This window comes from Dendroctonus ponderosae, unplaced genomic scaffold (genome assembly GCF_020466585.1).
Source record: "Dendroctonus ponderosae isolate FM_Combo_2020 unplaced genomic scaffold, Dpon_F_20191213v2 Dpon_F_20191213_7, whole genome shotgun sequence".
Lineage (NCBI taxonomy): Eukaryota > Metazoa > Arthropoda > Insecta > Coleoptera > Curculionidae > Dendroctonus > Dendroctonus ponderosae.
Window position 1 is genome coordinate 1162201 of NW_026018916.1, and position 19619 is coordinate 1181819.

At 38.5% G+C, this 19619-nt stretch overlaps 2 protein-coding genes across 4 annotated transcripts in view; one reads left to right on the top strand and one right to left on the bottom strand.

The window, feature by feature from the left end:
• The window catches only part of LOC109543970 (kynurenine 3-monooxygenase), a 7061-nt gene extending 2665 nt beyond the window's left edge, over positions 1-4396 (bottom strand). The window contains exons 1-7 of the mRNA XM_019913929.2: positions 4313-4396; positions 2630-2699; positions 2358-2548; positions 2254-2302; positions 1878-1965; positions 1456-1661; positions 290-580 (exon numbers count right to left, since the gene is read on the bottom strand). Of these exons, the coding sequence (XP_019769488.2) occupies positions 290-580; positions 1456-1661; positions 1878-1965; positions 2254-2302; positions 2358-2548; positions 2630-2699; positions 4313-4366 (949 nt within the window). The 5' untranslated portion in view covers positions 4367-4396. The remainder of the gene's footprint in view (positions 1-289; positions 581-1455; positions 1662-1877; positions 1966-2253; positions 2303-2357; positions 2549-2629; positions 2700-4312) is intronic.
• LOC109543971 (RYamide receptor) overlaps positions 1-19619 on the top strand; it is a 71502-nt gene that overhangs the window by 13127 nt on the left and 38756 nt on the right. For 2 of the 3 annotated variants that reach the window (XM_019913930.2, XM_048668690.1), the window contains exons 2-3: positions 18798-19251; positions 19308-19504. In XM_019913930.2, the coding sequence (XP_019769489.2) occupies positions 18844-19251; positions 19308-19504 (605 nt within the window). In that variant the 5' untranslated portion in view covers positions 18798-18843. Of the gene's footprint in view, positions 1-5870; positions 6161-18797; positions 19252-19307; positions 19505-19619 lie in introns of those variants that run through there. The other variant, XM_019913931.2, reaches the window with a different exon arrangement.

A 19619-nucleotide genomic window follows, 5' to 3' on the forward strand; every position in this document is an offset into this window, starting at 1 on the left:
AAAAAATTTGCATTTCTTCCAAATTCATCTGTTCGCCCAATTTTAAGTGAATTTAAACATCACTTCTGGCAATTCTCACTGCGTAAGAAAGTTCGTGATTTCATCGTCCCTTTCAAGCTTCGCATTTAATTAATACCGAAAATCGTTCACGTTCAATCAGCAGCCTCCAATTTGGCAGGAATTCGTCAATTATCGCTTACAGCTTGGAACTTTTTCGGTTCATCAACTCAATGCGTATTTAAAACCGTTATAAACAGCAATCTAATGCGATTTTCGCAACTGGACTTACCTTGGCCAAAGAAAGGCACCATTGCATGGGCAGCATCGCCAATAATCAGGAATTTATCGCCGATATGAAATCGGCCACATTTGATGGACACCAGAGATGCAGGCGCATTTCCAAAGTAAACTTCCTCAAGTTCACGTGCCCCTATTAAGGGCAGAGCGTCGGGAAATCGGCTGCGGAAGAACCGCAGCAGTTTTTCCGGGCTGTTAATCGCAGCGAACTGCTTGAACGGCATGAAAAGCGTTACAGTCCAAGAGTGGTCTTGGTTTGGTAGGGCAATCATCATAAATTCACCTAAACAGGGATTTTTTGCTGCTGAAACTTCTTAAAAGAGGAACGGTTTCAAAGCCCATTAAAGTGAAAGCTCCTTTCGGATTTTCCAAGGCTTCATTATCGATAGGCTTATTTTTTACTTGGCCTGATTCTTTAATGACGTTAAAGAGACCTAAAAGCGATCTTTGAATAGAGGAGGCAATGAGCGGGTTTACTGTTTCAGTACATATGGGTTTGATTTTCGGTGGAAATTGCCAAGTTTCTAGCCTCGAAAGTGGCCTCATCAGGATTGAAAAGGTTTTTTGGGTTTCCAAACATCATGCGCTATTTCTGAAAGAATGAAGCCCTCAAATTGGTTGAAAACAACTTTGATTGCGGAATTGTTGAGTTTTTGGGGATTTGAGCGGTGGGAAATAATTTCCCCCGGACGTTTCGCCAGCGCAAATGGCATCTTCAGAGCTGGTTCGCTCGCGCTTGCGAAAAGCCCGGCGAGGAAGGTTTCGAACATCACTTTTGTGACAAAACATAATTTTTTTAGAGCAAATATAAAGATTGATATCGAATTTCGTTCGTTCGAGTTGTTTTTCACCTCGTCAAACTAGCTTTTTCTGGGCCTGCAAAAAACGAGTAAGTGGCGTTTTCCTAGACATGATATTTCGCTTATTTCTTTCCAGCGGATCGAATAATGCGGGGCGAAAATACGCCCGCCAAATTCCTTTGGCTGGCGGTTTTTTCTTATTTATGGCAACTTATCAAGGAGGAACGCCTTCGGCAAAATTGACGTGTGTTAAGCGCCGATTTGCGTGTTGAATTGAATTTTCCTCCACCTGGGAAAGATTGCTGAATCAAGCCTGGATTGATTGCCTAGCAGCTAATTAGCCAGCAGCAGCAATTACCTCTAGGCCATATGTGCAGGTGGTTGTTGACCAATCCATCACCTCTTTCAGCCGGCACACTCAATTCGAGGTATCCGTGGTCGATAAAGTACTGCGAAAAATCAAACAGGGGGCATTTCTGCAGGAAGAGCCTCAAAGTGGAAAACGCCCCATCTGCTCCCATTATGAAATCGGCACTTACTGTTAGTGTTGTGTTCGTTACAGTGCTGAAAATATTTACTTCAACAAATTGCTTTCAGGATCTGAAAATATTGTGTTTTTCAACCGGGGGCGAAATAAATGACCACTCGCCCCTGAAACATTAGTCGTGTGGTGTGGGTTTGCTGGCGATGACTTAATTTTACTGGGTGAGCTGAGTTTTTGAGGGTTTAGCAATCATTGCTCTACTGGCAGCCAATCAGCTTCCAGGCTTTTCAACTTACCATTGCACAGTGACTGCGCCCTTTCCGAAGTCGACACCAACTAGTTTCTGATTGAATTTCACATCAACATTAAAGCGACTTTCTGCCTCTGGAAAGCAAATTTTTATCCAGGGTGCTTCAAAATTGGCGGCCTTCATTTCAAGGGGTTGCAGAGGCTCATGGATCGTTCCCGAAAAGTGTTGAAAAAACCTTTCAAATGTTTCCAGAAGCTTTCAGCAGTTGAAAATTGAGTTTCAACTCTGTTTTTGGTATCATTTTGAAATGGTCCCATGGTTCATTGACAGTTGACTAGTTTTTCGCAATTGTTGCAGTTTTTCTCCTCTACTCCCCGGGAAAAATTCCGCCAATTTTCAACCGCACTCTATAGCACTCCTACCTGTCAATAATGCGCAATTTAATGCATTTCTGCCTACCGAATAGATGCACTAAAAGAAGTCATTGATTGTTTGACAAAATGGGAATGTTTGATTATTGTTTCACCTGCTTTGAAGTGGGATCGTATGGCATAATTGTGCGCGATCCGAATTCGTTGTGTAAAAACCTGGCGGACATGGGAATGGCATTTTTCAGTATATTCGCCTCTATCCCGATAAGTCGCAGGGCTTTTCGCCCCCGATGTGATAGAGCCAAGTTTATCGATCGGCCCTGATTGGCTCTAGTTCGTCGAATGTCTGCGAAAAAAAATGCCCAAAAGCAATTGCGGTTTTTTTGTTCCACCGTATACATTCAGGAGGAAACAGTGGCGAAAGTACCTTCTCGTTTTTCGTATAGCGTCACCCTGTATCCTCTTTGGGCCATCAAACATGCACATAAAGAACCGACCTAAAAAAAAATGTTTTGCTAAACCTATCCTGAACTTTTGCCCAAAACTTCAGCACCCGATATTTTCGTAAATATTTCCTTAAGGACTTTTCTGCTTCAAATCATGCCGCAAATGTACCTTTTTCTACAAGGTTGTTTGATTGTACGGTAACGAAAACTCGACAAATTTCCTAGTTTTTAACCAATGTGGCTTCAAGCTCATTAGAAAGTGTTTAATGTCGATGTTGTGCCGAGCCGAGGASTAAATTTGCAATTTGAAAAATAATTTTTCGTTCCTMAACGTTTTCCTTGTTSAAAAATGAAAACGTTCAAAAATTTAAAACCCAAAACTTATAATTGTTTGCTCCAGAAGTTGTTTAGTTTTTATATTAGAGATGTTGTTATAGACTGTTTCGTTAATCCAGAGCTTTAATAGTTTAATTTTTTGGCAAATATTTTAACGCGGTTTGGAAACGTTTTTGCTCATTTCTCGGAGGCAAAATGAGCAAGAACGCTCATTTGTACATCATTCTAGACAGAAATAAATGGCCTTTTTAGAAAGTTTACCATGGATGGGGAAATGTTGGCAGTTTTCTCAAAAAAGGCTTGAATTCAAAAAGTTTTAGATTTGCGTGTTTGTTTTGAGTTGCAAAATCCACTTGAACATGACGCTGCTTTTTTCGAAGTTTCTCAAGAACCATTCGAGCCACAGAATTCGTTTTGGCATCGTTGGATAGAGAATTGAAAACTCGATTCAGTCGTAACAACGCGAGTGAGAAATTCGAGTAGTTTTGACCCAGAAAGCGAAATTTGAATTAAATATTACACACTTAGGTGCAAGATTATGCCAACATTTCATGTTTTCCGTCCCATTTTTTCTCATTTCTCGGAGGCAAAATGCGCAAGAACGCTCATTTGTACATCATTCTAGACAGAAATAAATGGCCTTTTTAGAAAGTTTACCATGGATGGGGAAATGTGGGCAGTTTTCTCAAAAAAGTCTTGAATTCAAAAAGTTTTAGATTTGCGTGTTTTTTTTTGAGTTATAAAATCCACTTGAACATGACGCTGCTTTTTTCGAAGTTTCTCAAGAACCATTCGAGCCACAGAATTCGTTTTGGCATCGTTGGATAGAGAATTAAAAAGTCGAATGAATGAAATAAATGGTCTAGACAGAAATAAATGGCCTTTTTAAAAAGTGAACAATCGATAAGGAAATGTTGGCTTGAATTCAAGAAGTTTTATTGTTTATTTTATTTGAACATGACGCTGCTTTTTTCGATAGAATTCGTTTTGGCATCGTTGGATAAATAATTGATTCAGATAAAACCCTTAGAACGTTTTTGAGAAACTGATGGGCGAAAAACTCACCAATTGCAATATTAACTGTCTATAAATTTGTCTTTGAGCCTAAAATGTTTAGTCCAAGTTGCACCGTCTTGCCACTAAAACTTTAATACCAAATTAATTGAAAAAAGTTGTTTTTAGCACGGGAGTTTGAGCAATTTAGAGAAACCATCCCGCCTTGCTTTAGCCATAAAATATACTTTGCCCTAAAACAATTTCCTGAATCCTGCAAGATTAACGAGCAATTTTAATCGCGCAAACTACCTCAGCTTAGTTAATTAACTTACCAGGCCGCCTCCGATCACAATTACACTTGCTTTATCCGCGTTTTTCCCATGCATTTTATAAAAGGTAAACCACTCAGTGTGAGAATTTCTGCAAGACTGTTGCGAATTCCTGCAGGCTTGAAACAGAATATTGACCGCATCCTATAAGGTTTCTTGATATTCGATACTTGCAGCTCAGGAGCGGTCGACCGCAATTAAAAAAATGTCATCCTTCTGAACATACAATTTATTTATCTGCTCCAAACTCGCCGGAGTGGATTAACGGGGCATTTTACACCCTTTCTTCTCCCTTAGACTGCGCCACACAATGGTAGATTTTTTAAAAGTTTGACTACTCTTTGTCTGTGAAACTCGATAGGAATTTTCCGGAAAAACTTGTACACTTAGCGGGACTAATTAGATCTCCGGGTGATTTGCGTAGGTTTTCCCCCGCGGCCTTCAAACCTCAAACCAGCAAATTATTTACTGAAACCGCCCGAATAAATTGGCCCTTGGAGATTGATTGAAAACCCCCGAGCGAATTTATGGAACAGAATGTTCTCAATTATCACCGAATCTCGGCGGAATGTGAAAAATTCCCGATGCCTTTTGCATGCGCTTCCAAGTTTGCTGTCCGCTCTTATAAAACAGACACCGGCGATTGGGGGACGTTGGAAAAATTTGGGAAATTGGATGAAAGCCCTGACTCAAAGCTGACAGATCCTCATTATCCCCAAAAATCTTTCGCAGGCCCTTTTCCAATCGCATTACGGTTTTAAGCGGCTTGATTCCGAAGTTATTGAAGCTTATCGGGCTGGTTGCGATGACAGAACTGCCTCAGCTTCTTTTATTGGGTGGTTCGCTTTAGTCAGAGGGAGCGAATGACTGGAATGTCGACATGTGTTTAATTGAGGAAAAGTATTGAAAACGCCCATTCATCGGTCCAATTTTGCAAAAGATACCGCGACAGAATATGCTTGTTTGTCGCACAAATGAAATGTGTTTTCACACGCTATTCGCCAGCGCCGGGGGTATTTGTATCGGGTGCTCATTCAATATTCACCTGATAATTGAGCATGGTAAATCCCATTTGTCCAAAGCCCCGAAATATCCATCGAAACCTATTATATGGAGCCATCGGATCGCATAGTTTCAATAATGCATATTGAATTCAGCAGCTTTGTTGTGCTAAATTGATGGAACTGATCGGTTTTAATGTTTCCATATTGCACAGGACTTTGCATGGAATTGCCTATCAAATAAAGCCTGTTTTCGACAAGGAGATCAATTTAAAAAAAAAACCTTCCAACTCTCTTGGTTTTCTCATATCGACGTTTTCAGCGCCAATTCGCTTTACGACGGTTTTTAAACCCCAAAAAAACTGACTTTAACTGTTTTGTTAACCATTTGCATAATTTGATGAACAAACACGGTGTTCGAGTTCCAGCAAATAAATATCCATTTTCAGGACTTGATATCCATTTGCATTAAAATCCGTGTCGTTCGTAGAACCCGTTTTCCTCAGCTACGCCGTGAAAAACTCCAACATTCCACGTTGCGCTGCGCTGCGCGACGACTGACTGAATTTTCCGACTTTCCCGGCGAACTTTTCAAAGTTCGTCTAGTGCGGCTATCGCGTTTCACCCAATCCCACCTGACAAACGGGAATTATTTTGGGGAAAAGTCCGAGACGTTTCCGCGTTTATTCAACCACCTGTGGACATTGATCTTGAGGGGCTTAATTTTTCGTTAATGGAAAACTGCATTTGTTTAATCCTTCCAGGTGGAAAATTGGTGAAGTGCATCAATTAGACTAGAGGTTGTAGTGGATGTTTTTGTGTCTGGATGTTTCTGGACAGCTTTTGCATGGTAGGCAGAAATTACAACTATTTTTTTTACCTCCAAACCCTTTTCAAAGTTGCCTGAAGCATCTTCCTGGTGAATCACCCTGAAGCAAACTTCCCAATTTCCACTTCTCGGCCGTTCGAAACTCGAATAAATCAACATTTAACTAGAGTTCTATGTTTGAAGGCCCCAAATCAAATAAAACTAGTTCACTTAGTCATCAAAACTGCAGTTTTTTAACAGTTTTTCCCGTTGTTGCACCTATCCGAGTTCCAGATCCCATTTCATAATCCATTAGTTCAGCTTTTTGTAACGAGACTTGCAGTTTTACATTTCAGTTTCCATAATTGGCGCTTTTCCAGATTTCCCAATTTTTAAGCCGGCAGCCAGTAATAAATTGGCAAATGCTGCAAATCGCTCCTCTTGACAATTCGAATTACCATCCCCGGGTAATCCAATTTTGCCTCAAGTTGGGATTATTCTACATAAAATTTCGATTGAAACCAACTAAAACCCAGGCAAATTAATTTCTAAATAAAACCTGCAAAACGTTTTTTTGCGAAATAGTTTATCGTTAATCCTTTGCAAAATTGGACCGTCCTCGATAGGAACCTAGTTGTGACGTTTCGCTAGTTGGCATCGTTAACATCTTCAGATTCCGGACGCTGATTCAAATCAATCAAGCGAAACTTTTTGTGCATTCGGGAACGCAGGTTTGAAGGCACAACATCGGCTCTCTCACTCACGCCCATAAAAGTCTAAGAGAGACGCAAGATGGCCCGCGGGGTGCCACGTTCCATATTGCTACCTTTGCCGCTTGAAATAGTTTAGGTTTGAACGAGAGAAAGTTTGCGAAAATAATTTAAATTGCATTTTGGTATTGGAGACTAGTCAACCTTCAGACAAAAACTAGTTATCGAATCTAATCATCGAAAATTCGGACAAAATAAGGAAACGATTATTGTCGCATTTTTACTTCGTGGTTGAAAGAAAATTGCTCCTGATGTGTCACCAGCATGCATGGCTACCACCCTCACCAAATAATAACTGGAAAACCACTAGTTTTCCACCATTTTATTGCGCAAAATGTCTGGCAGTCTCTTCAAGAAAAACGACCTCTGGATAATCCCTGATCTTATCCGGGGTTAGAGATGGAAATTGGATAATTTCGTCGGATTTGCATGGGGATTACAAACCGAATATAGACTATTAACTCCGTTAGAGATTTCATCCCAGTTACAATAAATATTCTTCTTGGCAAGTTTGAAAAATTTGAGTTGTTAATTACAAAGTTCCGATTCTGAAACTTTTGAACTTTGCACAGTGAATTAACCAAAATAGTTGGAAGTTGCTACAATAACTGCCGTTATGTGGACAGCAACTTCTGGATTCCCCCAGTTAAAACTCAATGGACTGAAGTTTTCTTTGAAATAAATTGCCATTTTTAAATGTAAGCCCATTTTCACGACTCTGTTTGAATGTTGTGTTATTTGAAAATAAACACGACATTGAACCGGTTGCAAAAGAATTTAAACAACTTGGAGAAGCACTGAAAGTGTTTTCGCGATCCGTTCAAGGAGAAGTTCCGAAATGCAAATGAAAATTAATTTTCCCGACTGGAAATGGGAAATTTTCGTTGACGCCGAAATAGTTTGCGGTAGTCATTTGCACTTTCTTCGACAGTTAACCGCTAAATTTCATTTACTCGTACACTGTTAAAAATGAGTTGAAAATGCAGTTACTTTTCAGTAAGTTTTGTAACTAAAAATTCAGTTTTAGGTTGTTGAAAATAAATTCATGTACATTTTGATTGAATTTTCAGTATTCTTATTGATTATTATTGTTCGCACTACAACGGACGAATTAACAGATTTCCAACCATTAGAAACACTTGCTGAGTATGGCACGAAGAAGTTATATAAAATAACCTACTTCTTCTTCTTCTTTTTTTACCAAAAGGCATTTGTATTTTCAATAACAAGTATCTGAATTTTCAGTTACGTGTGTGGAAAAAACTTCAATTACATTTGACTGAAAATTCAACCGGATTTTTTTAACAGTGTAGTTTAAAGGCAAATGTGGAAACATAACTGGTGTTCTTTTGGGAAATTTTTAATATATAATTAAGCAAATGCTCCCTCGTTAGGGACAAAAAGCGGGGAAGTCCTAGAAAAAATCGCGTTGCCAGAAAGGATCTGAATAATTCGGCCATTTATCTGCATTAGGCCCTCATCCAAAATCGCCCTTGCAGATGGGCAAAGATACAGTGCCCATTTATTAAACTTAAAGACAAATCTGTATTAAATGAAATCTCAGAAAAAACAGATTTAACTCTTTAAAAGCAAGCTAATGGAGAGCAAAAACCTACAATTTATTCTGTCCTCACCTGCACTAAATAAATTTTGTTCATAAAGCGATTTTTTCCAAGCTAATGCACTTTTTATTGCCTGAACTGAAAGCAATGATTATCTGTATGCTTCATTTTAGCTCACAAGCTCTAGTTAACGGAAATTAGTCCGACTACCTGAATTATTTGATTTTTTAAGCGAGAAATGTGTTGATTTTAGAGCTCGAGCCTAATATTAATGTTCCATTTCAAAGACATTTTTCAAAGTCGCATCCGCTGCTGAAAAGGCTTCGGTAGCAAATTCCAACTCCGTCATTTTACCTTTAGAACTCGCTGTTTCAGCGGATGGGATTTATTCCTGCATAATTTTGTCAATTTGTTTGAATGACACTTTTCGGATATCAACTTGAATGCCTGCCTATGAAATGGCTTTTCTATTCTGCCATCATCGCTCGCAATTCATCGACTCCATTGATGGTGCGTTTTTGCTGAATCATTTTCAGAATTGCGCTTTTTCTGCTTAAGGGGTTCGATTTGACAAAATGCTCGTCATATCGAGAGGGCGCATTTGTTTCGGCTTAAATTCGCAAAAAATGAAAAACAACCCGGTCACATGCAAACGTAAATTTATCGCTGAAATTGAAAATAAAAAATCATTGAAATTTTTTGTGAAGAATCAATTTGGATTATGTAATAAAGCTGATTATTTTTCCGGACTTTAGGGAATAGAGGACAGTAATTTTTCTTGGCGTTTCGCAAGCATACGCGGATTGCGTCTTAGAGACGAGAAAATCGGCGCTTTGTGAAAATGCTCAAAATCATTTGGAAAAATTTGCCTTTACCGGCTGATATTATCTTGATATATGGAGCAAATATTTTTCTATCTGACGCCGTTAAGTTTGTGTTTTCATCTCTACTGGTTTTCGGAAAATTAATTTTCATTTAGCATTTTGCAAGACCGCGCATTACGCAAACATCGCCAAATTTAAAAATTTGTTAAGAAATCGTAAAAACGAATATCCAACTCGAACTCACTTGGTATTTGCATCATCTGTTGCTCTATAAATGCCAAATAGCACACTTGCTTAGCTCTTTTGGTCTTTGAGCAAAACATTTTTATTCCGAGACGAGCTTTGTCAAAAAGTGCAAAATCTGAATTTCTATTTGCAATTTACTGCGTATGTACACTAGGCTTTTCTCTATCCACGGTGATTGAGGGCACGTTGTGGGCTCTTTTCGCTTTTTCGCTATGAATTTTTATTCCGAGTTTGCAAAACTGCGCTCACTGTAAGTGCGATAACTCAGATTTGTAATTTTTCTGAAAAATCCTGAGGACGAGTTTCTATATCAAACTTTCCGGACATATAAATCGGACTTTTCGCTATCGAGTTGCATAAAGCGCAATTTCTTGGCTCTTTTGGTTTTTGCGCAATTATTTTCTATTGCAGTTTTGCAAAACCGCGCTCGACCGAAAACCGTAAGTCATATTTGAAAATTTGTCAAAAAATCCTAAAAGCGAGTTGCTATTTAAAACTTCTCGGAGATATAAGTGGTACTCTTCCCTATCAAGCTGCAAAAAGTGCACTTTCTGGGCTCCTTCGGTGTTTGAGCAATAAATTTTTATTTCGAGTCCTGCAAAACCGCGCTCTACATAAAAGCAGTAAGATTTCCAAATAACGACAAAAATCCCTTAAGCCGAGTTTGAATTTAAACCTTTCTGTTCATCTAAAGCGGACTTTCCTCTATTTAACCCCATTTGGAGCAGTTTCTTTGCTGTTTTAGCGTTCGCGCAATTAATTTTTATTATGGGTATTGCAACTTCTTAGACGGATGGCGCCCGTGCTCTCGCACATGAAATTGCGTTTTGCAATTACTCTATTTCAATTGTAACGGAAATTTTAATAAATTCCCTGGAAAAAACGCCGCTGTGCATTTCTCCATCATATTAAAATTCCAATATTTCATATTTGCCAAGTCATAAAAGCAAACAGTTCTAGGAACGTTCCCGTTCCGGAAAATAGGCAGAGCCCCCGTCACAAGTTTCCCACTAGTTCCTTCCTTATATTTGAAAGCATTTCTGCGACTTTATGCCTCCGATATATAATTCACCCCGCCTCTTATACACTTCATGTACACTTGAAGCTCTCGGATTTCTGAACATTTACTCTTGCAGCCTGAAGGGCAAAGTTTCAAGGATTTTGAGCCGAAAGCTGGCTTTTGCTTACGCTTTCATAATATTTTATTCGCCAGCTAATTAATATACCGCGCTAAATCTTGAAGATTTATATTAATGTTGCCCACCTTTAAACCTTAAAAATTACCCCATAAAACTCCCCTATCAATAAGGCAAATTAAATTTCGAAAAAACAGGAAAATGTATGTTATACAGTAATGAATTATGGAAATTTAAAAAATGTCCCATTTTCTCTAAGTTTTAACAGCATTTTTCCTGAGAACAAAGAACATTTTTCTAGTTCATTAATTTGCATATGTCCAAGTTTTCCATTGCAACTGCCAGCGGCACGATTTATTGCGTAAAGTTCTGCGATAAATGCACAAAGTGCAAACGAGTCATTTTACGGGCAGATTGGACGTCGCAGCTACAAGATGAATGCAAATTAACACATGTTTAACTGTAGTAATTTACACATGTTTAGTTAGAAACCAATAGTCACTCAACTGTTGTTCCAGCTCTTCCTTGAGGCTGAAAACTGATCAATTTGTAACTCCGAAACATTTTTTGCGCCTACTGAATACGTGCCTTGTTCTAGAGGTCTAGATTAATTATCCCTAAACTACACAAAGCAAAGTTTCTCAATTTACCTAATCCGAAATTAGAACGTGTATCCAGAATATGTTAGATGGGGTGTACAAAGACGTGCAACATCCTCACAACTTGACGAGGATTTCCATTAATATTTCAGTCGCACAATGCTGATCGGCGTGACTATTGCAATAAGAAATTGATTGCTCAATCAATAATGTGCACTCAATCCGAATATGCTTCGTGTGCAAAAAGACGCAAATAGCATTTTCTTACACGGTTAATGGAAGTTTTAGCCATTAGGGGAGCTGGAAAATGCGACAAGCTAGCAGGTACTTTTCAGGGATTATTATCGAATCTAGACGCGAAAATTATTCAAATGGGGAATGAACATTTTTCATCAACGCCTCACGCTTGTCAACCCTTTGATGGATTATTGGAAATTTGTGTGGGCGTAATTGTAATCAGCCCTTTTTGTTTGGCGGCTTTTTCCGAAAAAACAGACCTTTCAGCCCTGAAATTCATTAACTTAATTACACTTATTATGCCATTAACTATATGTTGTGCCTATTGGAGTTCAATAGAGCGAATTTCCGGTATTTCCCTCTGCATAGAATAACGTGAAACAAGGGCGGCAAACGTTTTCTTGCGTTTCTATTCTATTTGGAAACACTTGTATTGGGGAGTGAAATGGGTAAATAGCAAAACAACATCGGTGCTTACATCTTGCAACTGGGAATTTTCCTGTAAAGCTGTCGTATTTTGCAGCTGGAATATATAGGGAAAATCACATAATAAGTGAAGCATGGGTTAAGGCGTGCGTTTGTCACAGGTAAACAAGTTTTGGACCAGACGAGGCTGGAAAGTTGAATAAGAGGCTTAGAAATTAGCCAGCGTGAATTTCCAGCACTGAGATTTTACTTTGAGGTTTAATTGGTTTGMAAAAAWAAAATAATCGTAATATTGCTTGGGAAAGTTGCATAAAAACATAAGAAYACACGTGCGGTTTTTATTGAAAAYGCRCCCATTTTGGGGGATTTTCGACATTTTTGTAACGTATGCAAGTATGCATGCATGTGTGTGGATGAGTTTATAGATCTTCCTTATTATTGACCCAAACAGATTATAAATTCATATTTGTGACCTTCTTACGTCGAAAGGAATCGATTGAGCTCAAAAAACAGGCATGTGAAATTTTGATTTTTGGCCGAAATTTTTCCAAGGGTGGGGGTCGATTTTCTCTTAWATTTTAYATMATTTTCAGCTCMMWGACGCGAKGAATGCATCGAACYYATTGARAAACRTGSTRGAAGTKTYMGATSCRAAATAATAGACATTTTCGGCACATTTTAAGCGTTKTTTGAGCGTTYKCGATCTTTACCYGACGATTTCTTCCTTATTATTGACCCAAACACTTTATCAATGCAAATTTCTGACCTYYTTATGTCGACAGGAATMGATTGAGCTCAAAAAMCACGCATGTAAAATTTCGATTTTTGGCCGAAATTTTTYCAARGGTGGAGGTCGATTTTTTGATAAAATGAAAATTTTCTCAAAACATCTTAAATTTTACATGATTTTCAGCTCACGGACGCGAGGAATGCCATCGAACTCATTGAAAAACATGGTAGAAGTTTCGGATCCGAAATAATAGACATTTTTGGCACATTTTAAGCGTTTTTTGAGCGTTCACGATCTTTAGCCTATGATTTCTTCCGTATTATTGACCCAAACACTTTATAAATGCATATTTGTGACTTTCTTACGTCGAAAGGAATCGATCGAGCTAAAAAAACACGCATATAAAATTTTGAGTTTTGGCCGAAATTTTTCCAAGGGTGGAGGTCAATTTTTTGAAAAACTGAAAATTTTCTCAAAATGTCTTAAATTTTACATAATKTTCAGCTCACKGACACGATGAATGCATCGAACTCATTGAGAAACGTGCTGGAAGTTTTAGATGCGAAATAATAGACATTTTCGGCACATTTTAAGCGTTTTTTGAGCGTTTACGATCTTTAGCCGACGATTTCTTCCTTATTTTTGACCCAAASACTTTATAAATGCACATTTGTGACCTTCTTACGTCGAAAGGAATCGATTGAGCTCAAAAACAMGCATGTAAAATTTTGAGTTTTGSCCGAAATTTTTCCAAGGGTGGAGGTCGATTTTTTGAAAAACTGGAAATTTTYTCAAAATGTCTTAAATTTTAMATAATTTTCAGCTCACGGACACAATGAATGCATCGAACTCATTAAAAAACATSGTAGCAGTTTCARTTCCGAAAYAATAGACATTTTCKGCTCATTTTAAGCGTTTTTTGAGCGTTCACGATCTTTMGCCGACGATKTATTCCTTATTAKTGACCCAAACACTTTATAAATGCACATTTSTGRCCTTCTTAMGTCSAAAGGAGTCGATYGAGYTAAAAAAACACGCATGTAAAATTTTSAGTTTTGKCCGAAACTTTTCCAAGTGTGGATTTTTTGAAAAAATRAAAAKTTTCTCAAAATGTCTTAAATTTTGYACAATTTCAGCTCACRGACGCGAGGAATGCATCGAAAKCATTGAAAAAMATKSKAGAAGTTTCMGATCMGAAATAATAGACATTTTCGGCACATTTTAAGCRTTTTTAAGCGTTSACAATCTTTAGCCGACGATTTCTTCCTTATCATTSACCCAAACGCTTTATAAAACCTGYGAAAAWKAATTGAAAAAAAAACMACTCGTGCTAGCAAAACCTCGGGGAAAAACCACCCAAAATCCCGAAAAACCGTCCAGTTTCAGGAAATAGCCATGAAAACGTAACTCGGTTGATTGAAAGAAACATTCCGTAAATCTCTATCGGCCAAATATAATTAAATCCCGCCCGATTGCCGAATGAAGAAAACAACTGGCAGCTTACACTAAATGCTCGTGTGCATTCAAGTAAAAGAAACCGAGAATTAGCTGTTGGCTGTTAAAGGTGGGCCGCTTTCGGTTCATTCGATCTTCTTCAGTTCACTAATGAATGTAAAAACTCGGAAGCACAYTGGAAAAATCGATCAGAAAACCACAGGTTAGCGAGATTAATGTTTGTAAAACTCAACTTCAGCGTTCCATGACAAATGAATAGYGTAATTGGACCTTGTGGCGAGTTGCGGATAAAGTCATAAATTACAAGGGATTTGTACTTATTTTTCCACACTCGGCAGGCATTTGATCAAYGKGGGAATTATTTACAAGCGCAAGTTACACTACGTCTATTGGGTCGCATTTGCTGCATAAAAGTGAATTTAAACAAAACATGTTTAGCAATCGGCGTGTGCCTAATTCGTCGTTATCAAATGAGCAGCAAAGAGGGCGTAAATTCTCTTATATCCAGTTCATCGCATTAGTGCATTATCTAGTGCTAAATGAGCACAACTGTGCGTAATCGGTCCTTTAAAAGTCCCATGAATCCCAAGATGATTCCATTCTGGTGCGGAAAGTTATTGATTTTTCGAAACGAGTTCGTTCCGGTAGTGCGATTTAATGGTAATAAACTATCAATCCATCGATGGAATCAACTTGAGCAAACGACTACACCGAGCGCACTTCTTTAATATCAATTTTGACAAGGCTATTTATGGTGCAAGCCTGCCTTGCTTTATCTATACCACCCTTATATTTATCTGTTCTAAAGGGTTTGGATAAGGGCCTGAAGCCATAAATTTAATTTAAATTTTGACAAGGGATATGCTTTTCACAAACAGAATTATGCGGATGTTGTTGAAACGGTTTACGTCCAAACGCATCATCATATCAGCGCCTTAGCAGCAACAGCGGCGGAAAGAAATTGCATAGAAAGCTGGAAGAAATGGAAGGATTCCGTAGGATGCCAAACCGTTTCTTTTTGTGGCACAAAACGGTCTTTAAAGTTGCATCAATGTAAGCTTTGCTATTGTGTTTCCAGGCCCTTTTGCCAAAATTTTCATTAGACAATTGTCGCTTGTCGATAAATTTCTCAAAGTTTTTATTATTAACGTAAATTAAACTTAATTTTGTTGCAAGTGTTTGAAACGGGTGTTTAAAAATTAACAACAGTGTCCAGTTTAGAAGAACTTAGTGATTTGACGATCAGTCAAAATTGCAAGCGAAACAGCAACATTTGAAGTAATCGGAAAAAATCGAAATTTACCGCGATTTGTATGAAAAGACAAGCATTTAGGGCCACGCATATTGTCCGAAACGTGCGGAAAATTCAGGTTTGTATTTGCTCTAAAAAGGAAGTTATCACTTTTTTTTTAAAGGGTTGCTGTTGACTGGAAATATTCACTGTTTAACTAGATTTAGAAAACTGCAGCAAGACTCAGACAAGTGATTTTGATACAATTTTCCCCACTTGGAGAATGAAGAATTTTTTATAACGGGTCTAAATCTCAACTTCCTGCTGGTTCTATAACGAAAGTTGCGCATTTTTATGTGAGAGCTCGCAATTTTGGAAGAACATTTTTCACTATTCAGCCACAGTTTGCAAAATCGGGCAAAAATGAGAATTAACTGCGTTCTACATGAAATTTTTGTAGCATTGACACCAAAGACTTTGCGATAAGTTGGGAAAAGTTTGAATTGAAGCAAATTATGAATTTTTACATGCAATCTTGCAGGTATACGAACGTTTTTCCACTATTCAACCAGATTTTCAAAAAATTTCATGAATATTTCCCAGCATTGAACCTAAAAAACCTCCCATAATGTGAAAAAAAAAAGAATTGCTGCCTTGCTTAACTGACGAATTTTTCTGACAACTTGAAGTTATAAGAGAACATTTTTCAAGAATTTGATTGAATTTGAAAGCTTGCAATTGTGTGAAAACGCACATTTCCTAAGCATCCGCAGCATTTGAAGGCATCAACCAAACTCAATAATTTCCGCAATCGAAATGGCATTTTCGTGGCTTTCAGACTCAAGTATTTGCAATAATGCGGACAAATTGCACGTTTGTATACGCTATAAATTGGCGGCTATGCATTTTCATATGAAAGCTCGCTGTTAGGTTAGAAGATTTTTCACTATTTAACCTGATTTTGACAAATTCCGCAAAATTACAGTGGACTGCAATTTGCATCAGACCATGCCTGCTTTAAAGCGCGAAACCTTGCTATAAGATGACAAAATACMGACTTGCGGCTTGTGCTACTTAGGAAGTTATGAGCTTTTATATAAAAGCTTGCAATTGTGTGGAACCGTTCGTTTTGTGGTCAGCGCTTGAAGACCTCAACGAAAATGTAAATGAGCTGCGATTAAAAAAAACTTCTCAGCTTTACGAATGAGATCTCGGCAATGAATTGGCAAAGTTGCAAATTAGTAGATGCTCTAAGCTGGAAGTTATCGGCGTTTGCTTGAAAGCTTGTAGTCATGTTGACACATTCACCGCTTAAACAACTTCCAAAACATGCGGCTGGATGAAAAAAGATCGCGATTTTATTAACAATAATCGGTTGACTTTGAAAAGTCGAGTTAAAGTTGAAAATTGATTTTCAGTTCGAAAAATCAACGTTAACTTTGGCATGCGCCTACGGGCCAACTGTCTAATTGAAGCCAGTCCACTTAAGTCAACTTCAAATTGACAACGAAATTGGCAAATCGTCGGTTTGTATTCAAGTGCATGGTCAACACTCGCGGACCGAGTGATGACATGCCCACATATGATTGTCTCTCTCTCGCGCAAATGCCCTCGCATCGACACATGTCTTAGGCCAAAAAGAGAGAGCATGAATGTGGGCAGGTTTTGAGTGATTAGAGCAAACGTCATTGAAAGTGTCAAAATCGATGAAATATGCGAGGGAAATTGAGAGATGAAGGGAAAAAGAGGGAAAAAAGTGATAAATTAAAAAAAAAAAATTGACGTTTGCACCTGTCAATGAAAATGGTATTCGACTAGATGTGAAATGTCAAGATCGATCGGATGGTGACATTGACTTGACCTTGAACAGTTATCCAATTGGCGGACTGTCGAAAATCGGGAAAAAATCAAGTGTGCCGAGTGACAGTGGACAATGCAACTGTCAATGTCATCAATGTGAAAAATCGGGATGACCTTGAGCATAATTAATGAGATATTCACGATGTGATCGGGTGTAACCATTTGACAGATATGTCAAATTAAAGAAATTTGCGAATTTTGCTAGTTGAGTGTTTGAAAATTGTTTAAAAATTGACAGTTTGATACTGATTGATGAAATTTTGCATTGCAATATTGATTACGGTCTGATAGGTGGGGCAAAAAAATTCGTCCACATTGGTAAGTGTGTCGAAAAATGGGAATTTTTTTTTTTAATTTTCCGTTACTTGGCCTGGATTGGAAGTTATTAACTTTTATTTGAAATGCTGCAGTTGCGCCACGGCGTTCAATTTTTGAGCAGTACTTGTAAGCCTCACCAAAAATCGGAACGAGCAGCGTTTCAAATTAAATTCTCTCAACTTTGACAAACAAGCTTCGGCAATAAAGTGGGACATTTTCAAGCTGCTACTTGCTCTGCATCGGAGTTTACGAATTTTTGAATGAAAGTGTGAAAACGATCACTTTGACTTTGACCAGCGCTTGGAAACCTCAAGGGAAATAAAGATGTGTAGCGATTTGAGTGTAATTTTCTGTGCCAAAATCTAAGAACTTTAGGCTACTGCTTCTTGCTGAATGTTGCAAGTTGCAGATTGATGAAGGCTTCGAAAAAGTTGCTTCGAAACCGGCCTTTGAAAAATTCTGCGGAATGAGGATGGCTCGTAATTTAGACTTAAACTTTCTGAGGTCTGAACAAAGGCAGTTGGTCACGCGATGGGAAAATTGCAAGTAGCTACTTGCCCCAGATTGAAAGTTATTCATTTTAACATGAGAGCCTGCAATTGTGTTAACGCGTTAAACTTTTGCGTACAATTAGTAGTGCTTGAAAGCTTCAGTTTAAACGAGATTGAGCTGCGCTGCAAACCAGATTTTCGCAACTTTTCTACCAAAGCTTTGGCAGTAAATATGACGAGCATCAAGTTCCTACTTGCTCTAGATTGGAAGTTATGAATTTCTTCCAGGAAGCTTGCAGAAATGTGAAAACGCTCACTTTGACTGTGGCCAGCGTTTGAAAACCTTAAGGGAAATCAGGATGTGGTGCCATTGGAATGGATTTTTCTGCTCTGAGCAAGTGCTTTCAATAAAATGGGAAATTTTCAGACACAAAGCTGGATGTTAGGGATTTTGTCATGCAAGCTTTCATTCGCTTTTCAACCAGCTTCTTAAAAAACTCCCTGCGATGAGATTTTTCCGTGATTTGGACGAAAATGTTCCCATTTTGAGACGTAACTGTGTTCTATGAAGGGGCTAAATTAAGTTTCARCTCACTACTGGTTTTGGACCTGAAGTTATGCATTTTTTCGGGTTCGGGTGCGATTTGGATACGAATTTTATTCACATTGCAAACCAAATATTTACKTTAAACCTGAAAAGCTGCAAGTTGCTTAATGGTGGCAAATGCCAAGAATTATCTGCTTTTTCTGCTKCGCTTTCCAGGATGTAAACCTSTAAACTCGTCTTGTTCCAGATGGCTCCGTATCCTTAATTCGYCCCGTCGCTGTCCCAGCTGCACCATGGAAGACCTGGAAAATGCCACATTTTCCAGCTACTTGAACGTCTCCTCAACCAAATTTCCACTGATTTCCTTTGACAATGAATCCTGCGACGTTATTTCTGAAAATTACCCCACTAGAAACCCAGTGTTCTTAACGGCCGCGTACACTATGTATGGAGTGATTATAGTGCTGGCCCTGTTAGGAAACGTCTTTGTGTGCTACATAGTGATGCAGTCGCCTAGAATGCGAACTGTGACCAACTACTTCATAATGAATTTGGCTGTTGGTGACATTCTGATCACTGTGATGTGCATTCCGTTCACTTCGGTGCCCGTCATGTTGCAGTTCTGGCCCTTCGGAAGCTTCATGTGCACTTTTGTCAACTATTCGGCTACATTGAGTGTGTTTGTTAGTGCATACACTTTGGTAGGTTTCAACCAGAGGTTGGTGGTTGGGCTCAAATTTATGCGCATTTTTCCTAGGTGGCCATCAGCATCGACAAGTGGATGTTGATCATGTATCCTTTGAAGCCGCGCATTTCCAAGCGATCTGCCACCTGTATTATTGCATCTGTGTGGATTTTTGCTGGAATCACTGTGCTGCCTACTGCAATTTTTTCCGTTACTTTTCAACCCCAAGGGCCAACTCTGGATGAGGCAGCTTATCGCAGATGTAACAAGTGAGTTCATTTTGAGCTTTCATTTCTAGCTTGTTCCCCTATTTAATTAATGTTTTTCTTAGGTTTGTGATATTTCTGACAGCTTTGTTTCAAACGTTTCTGACCTACCTACTCC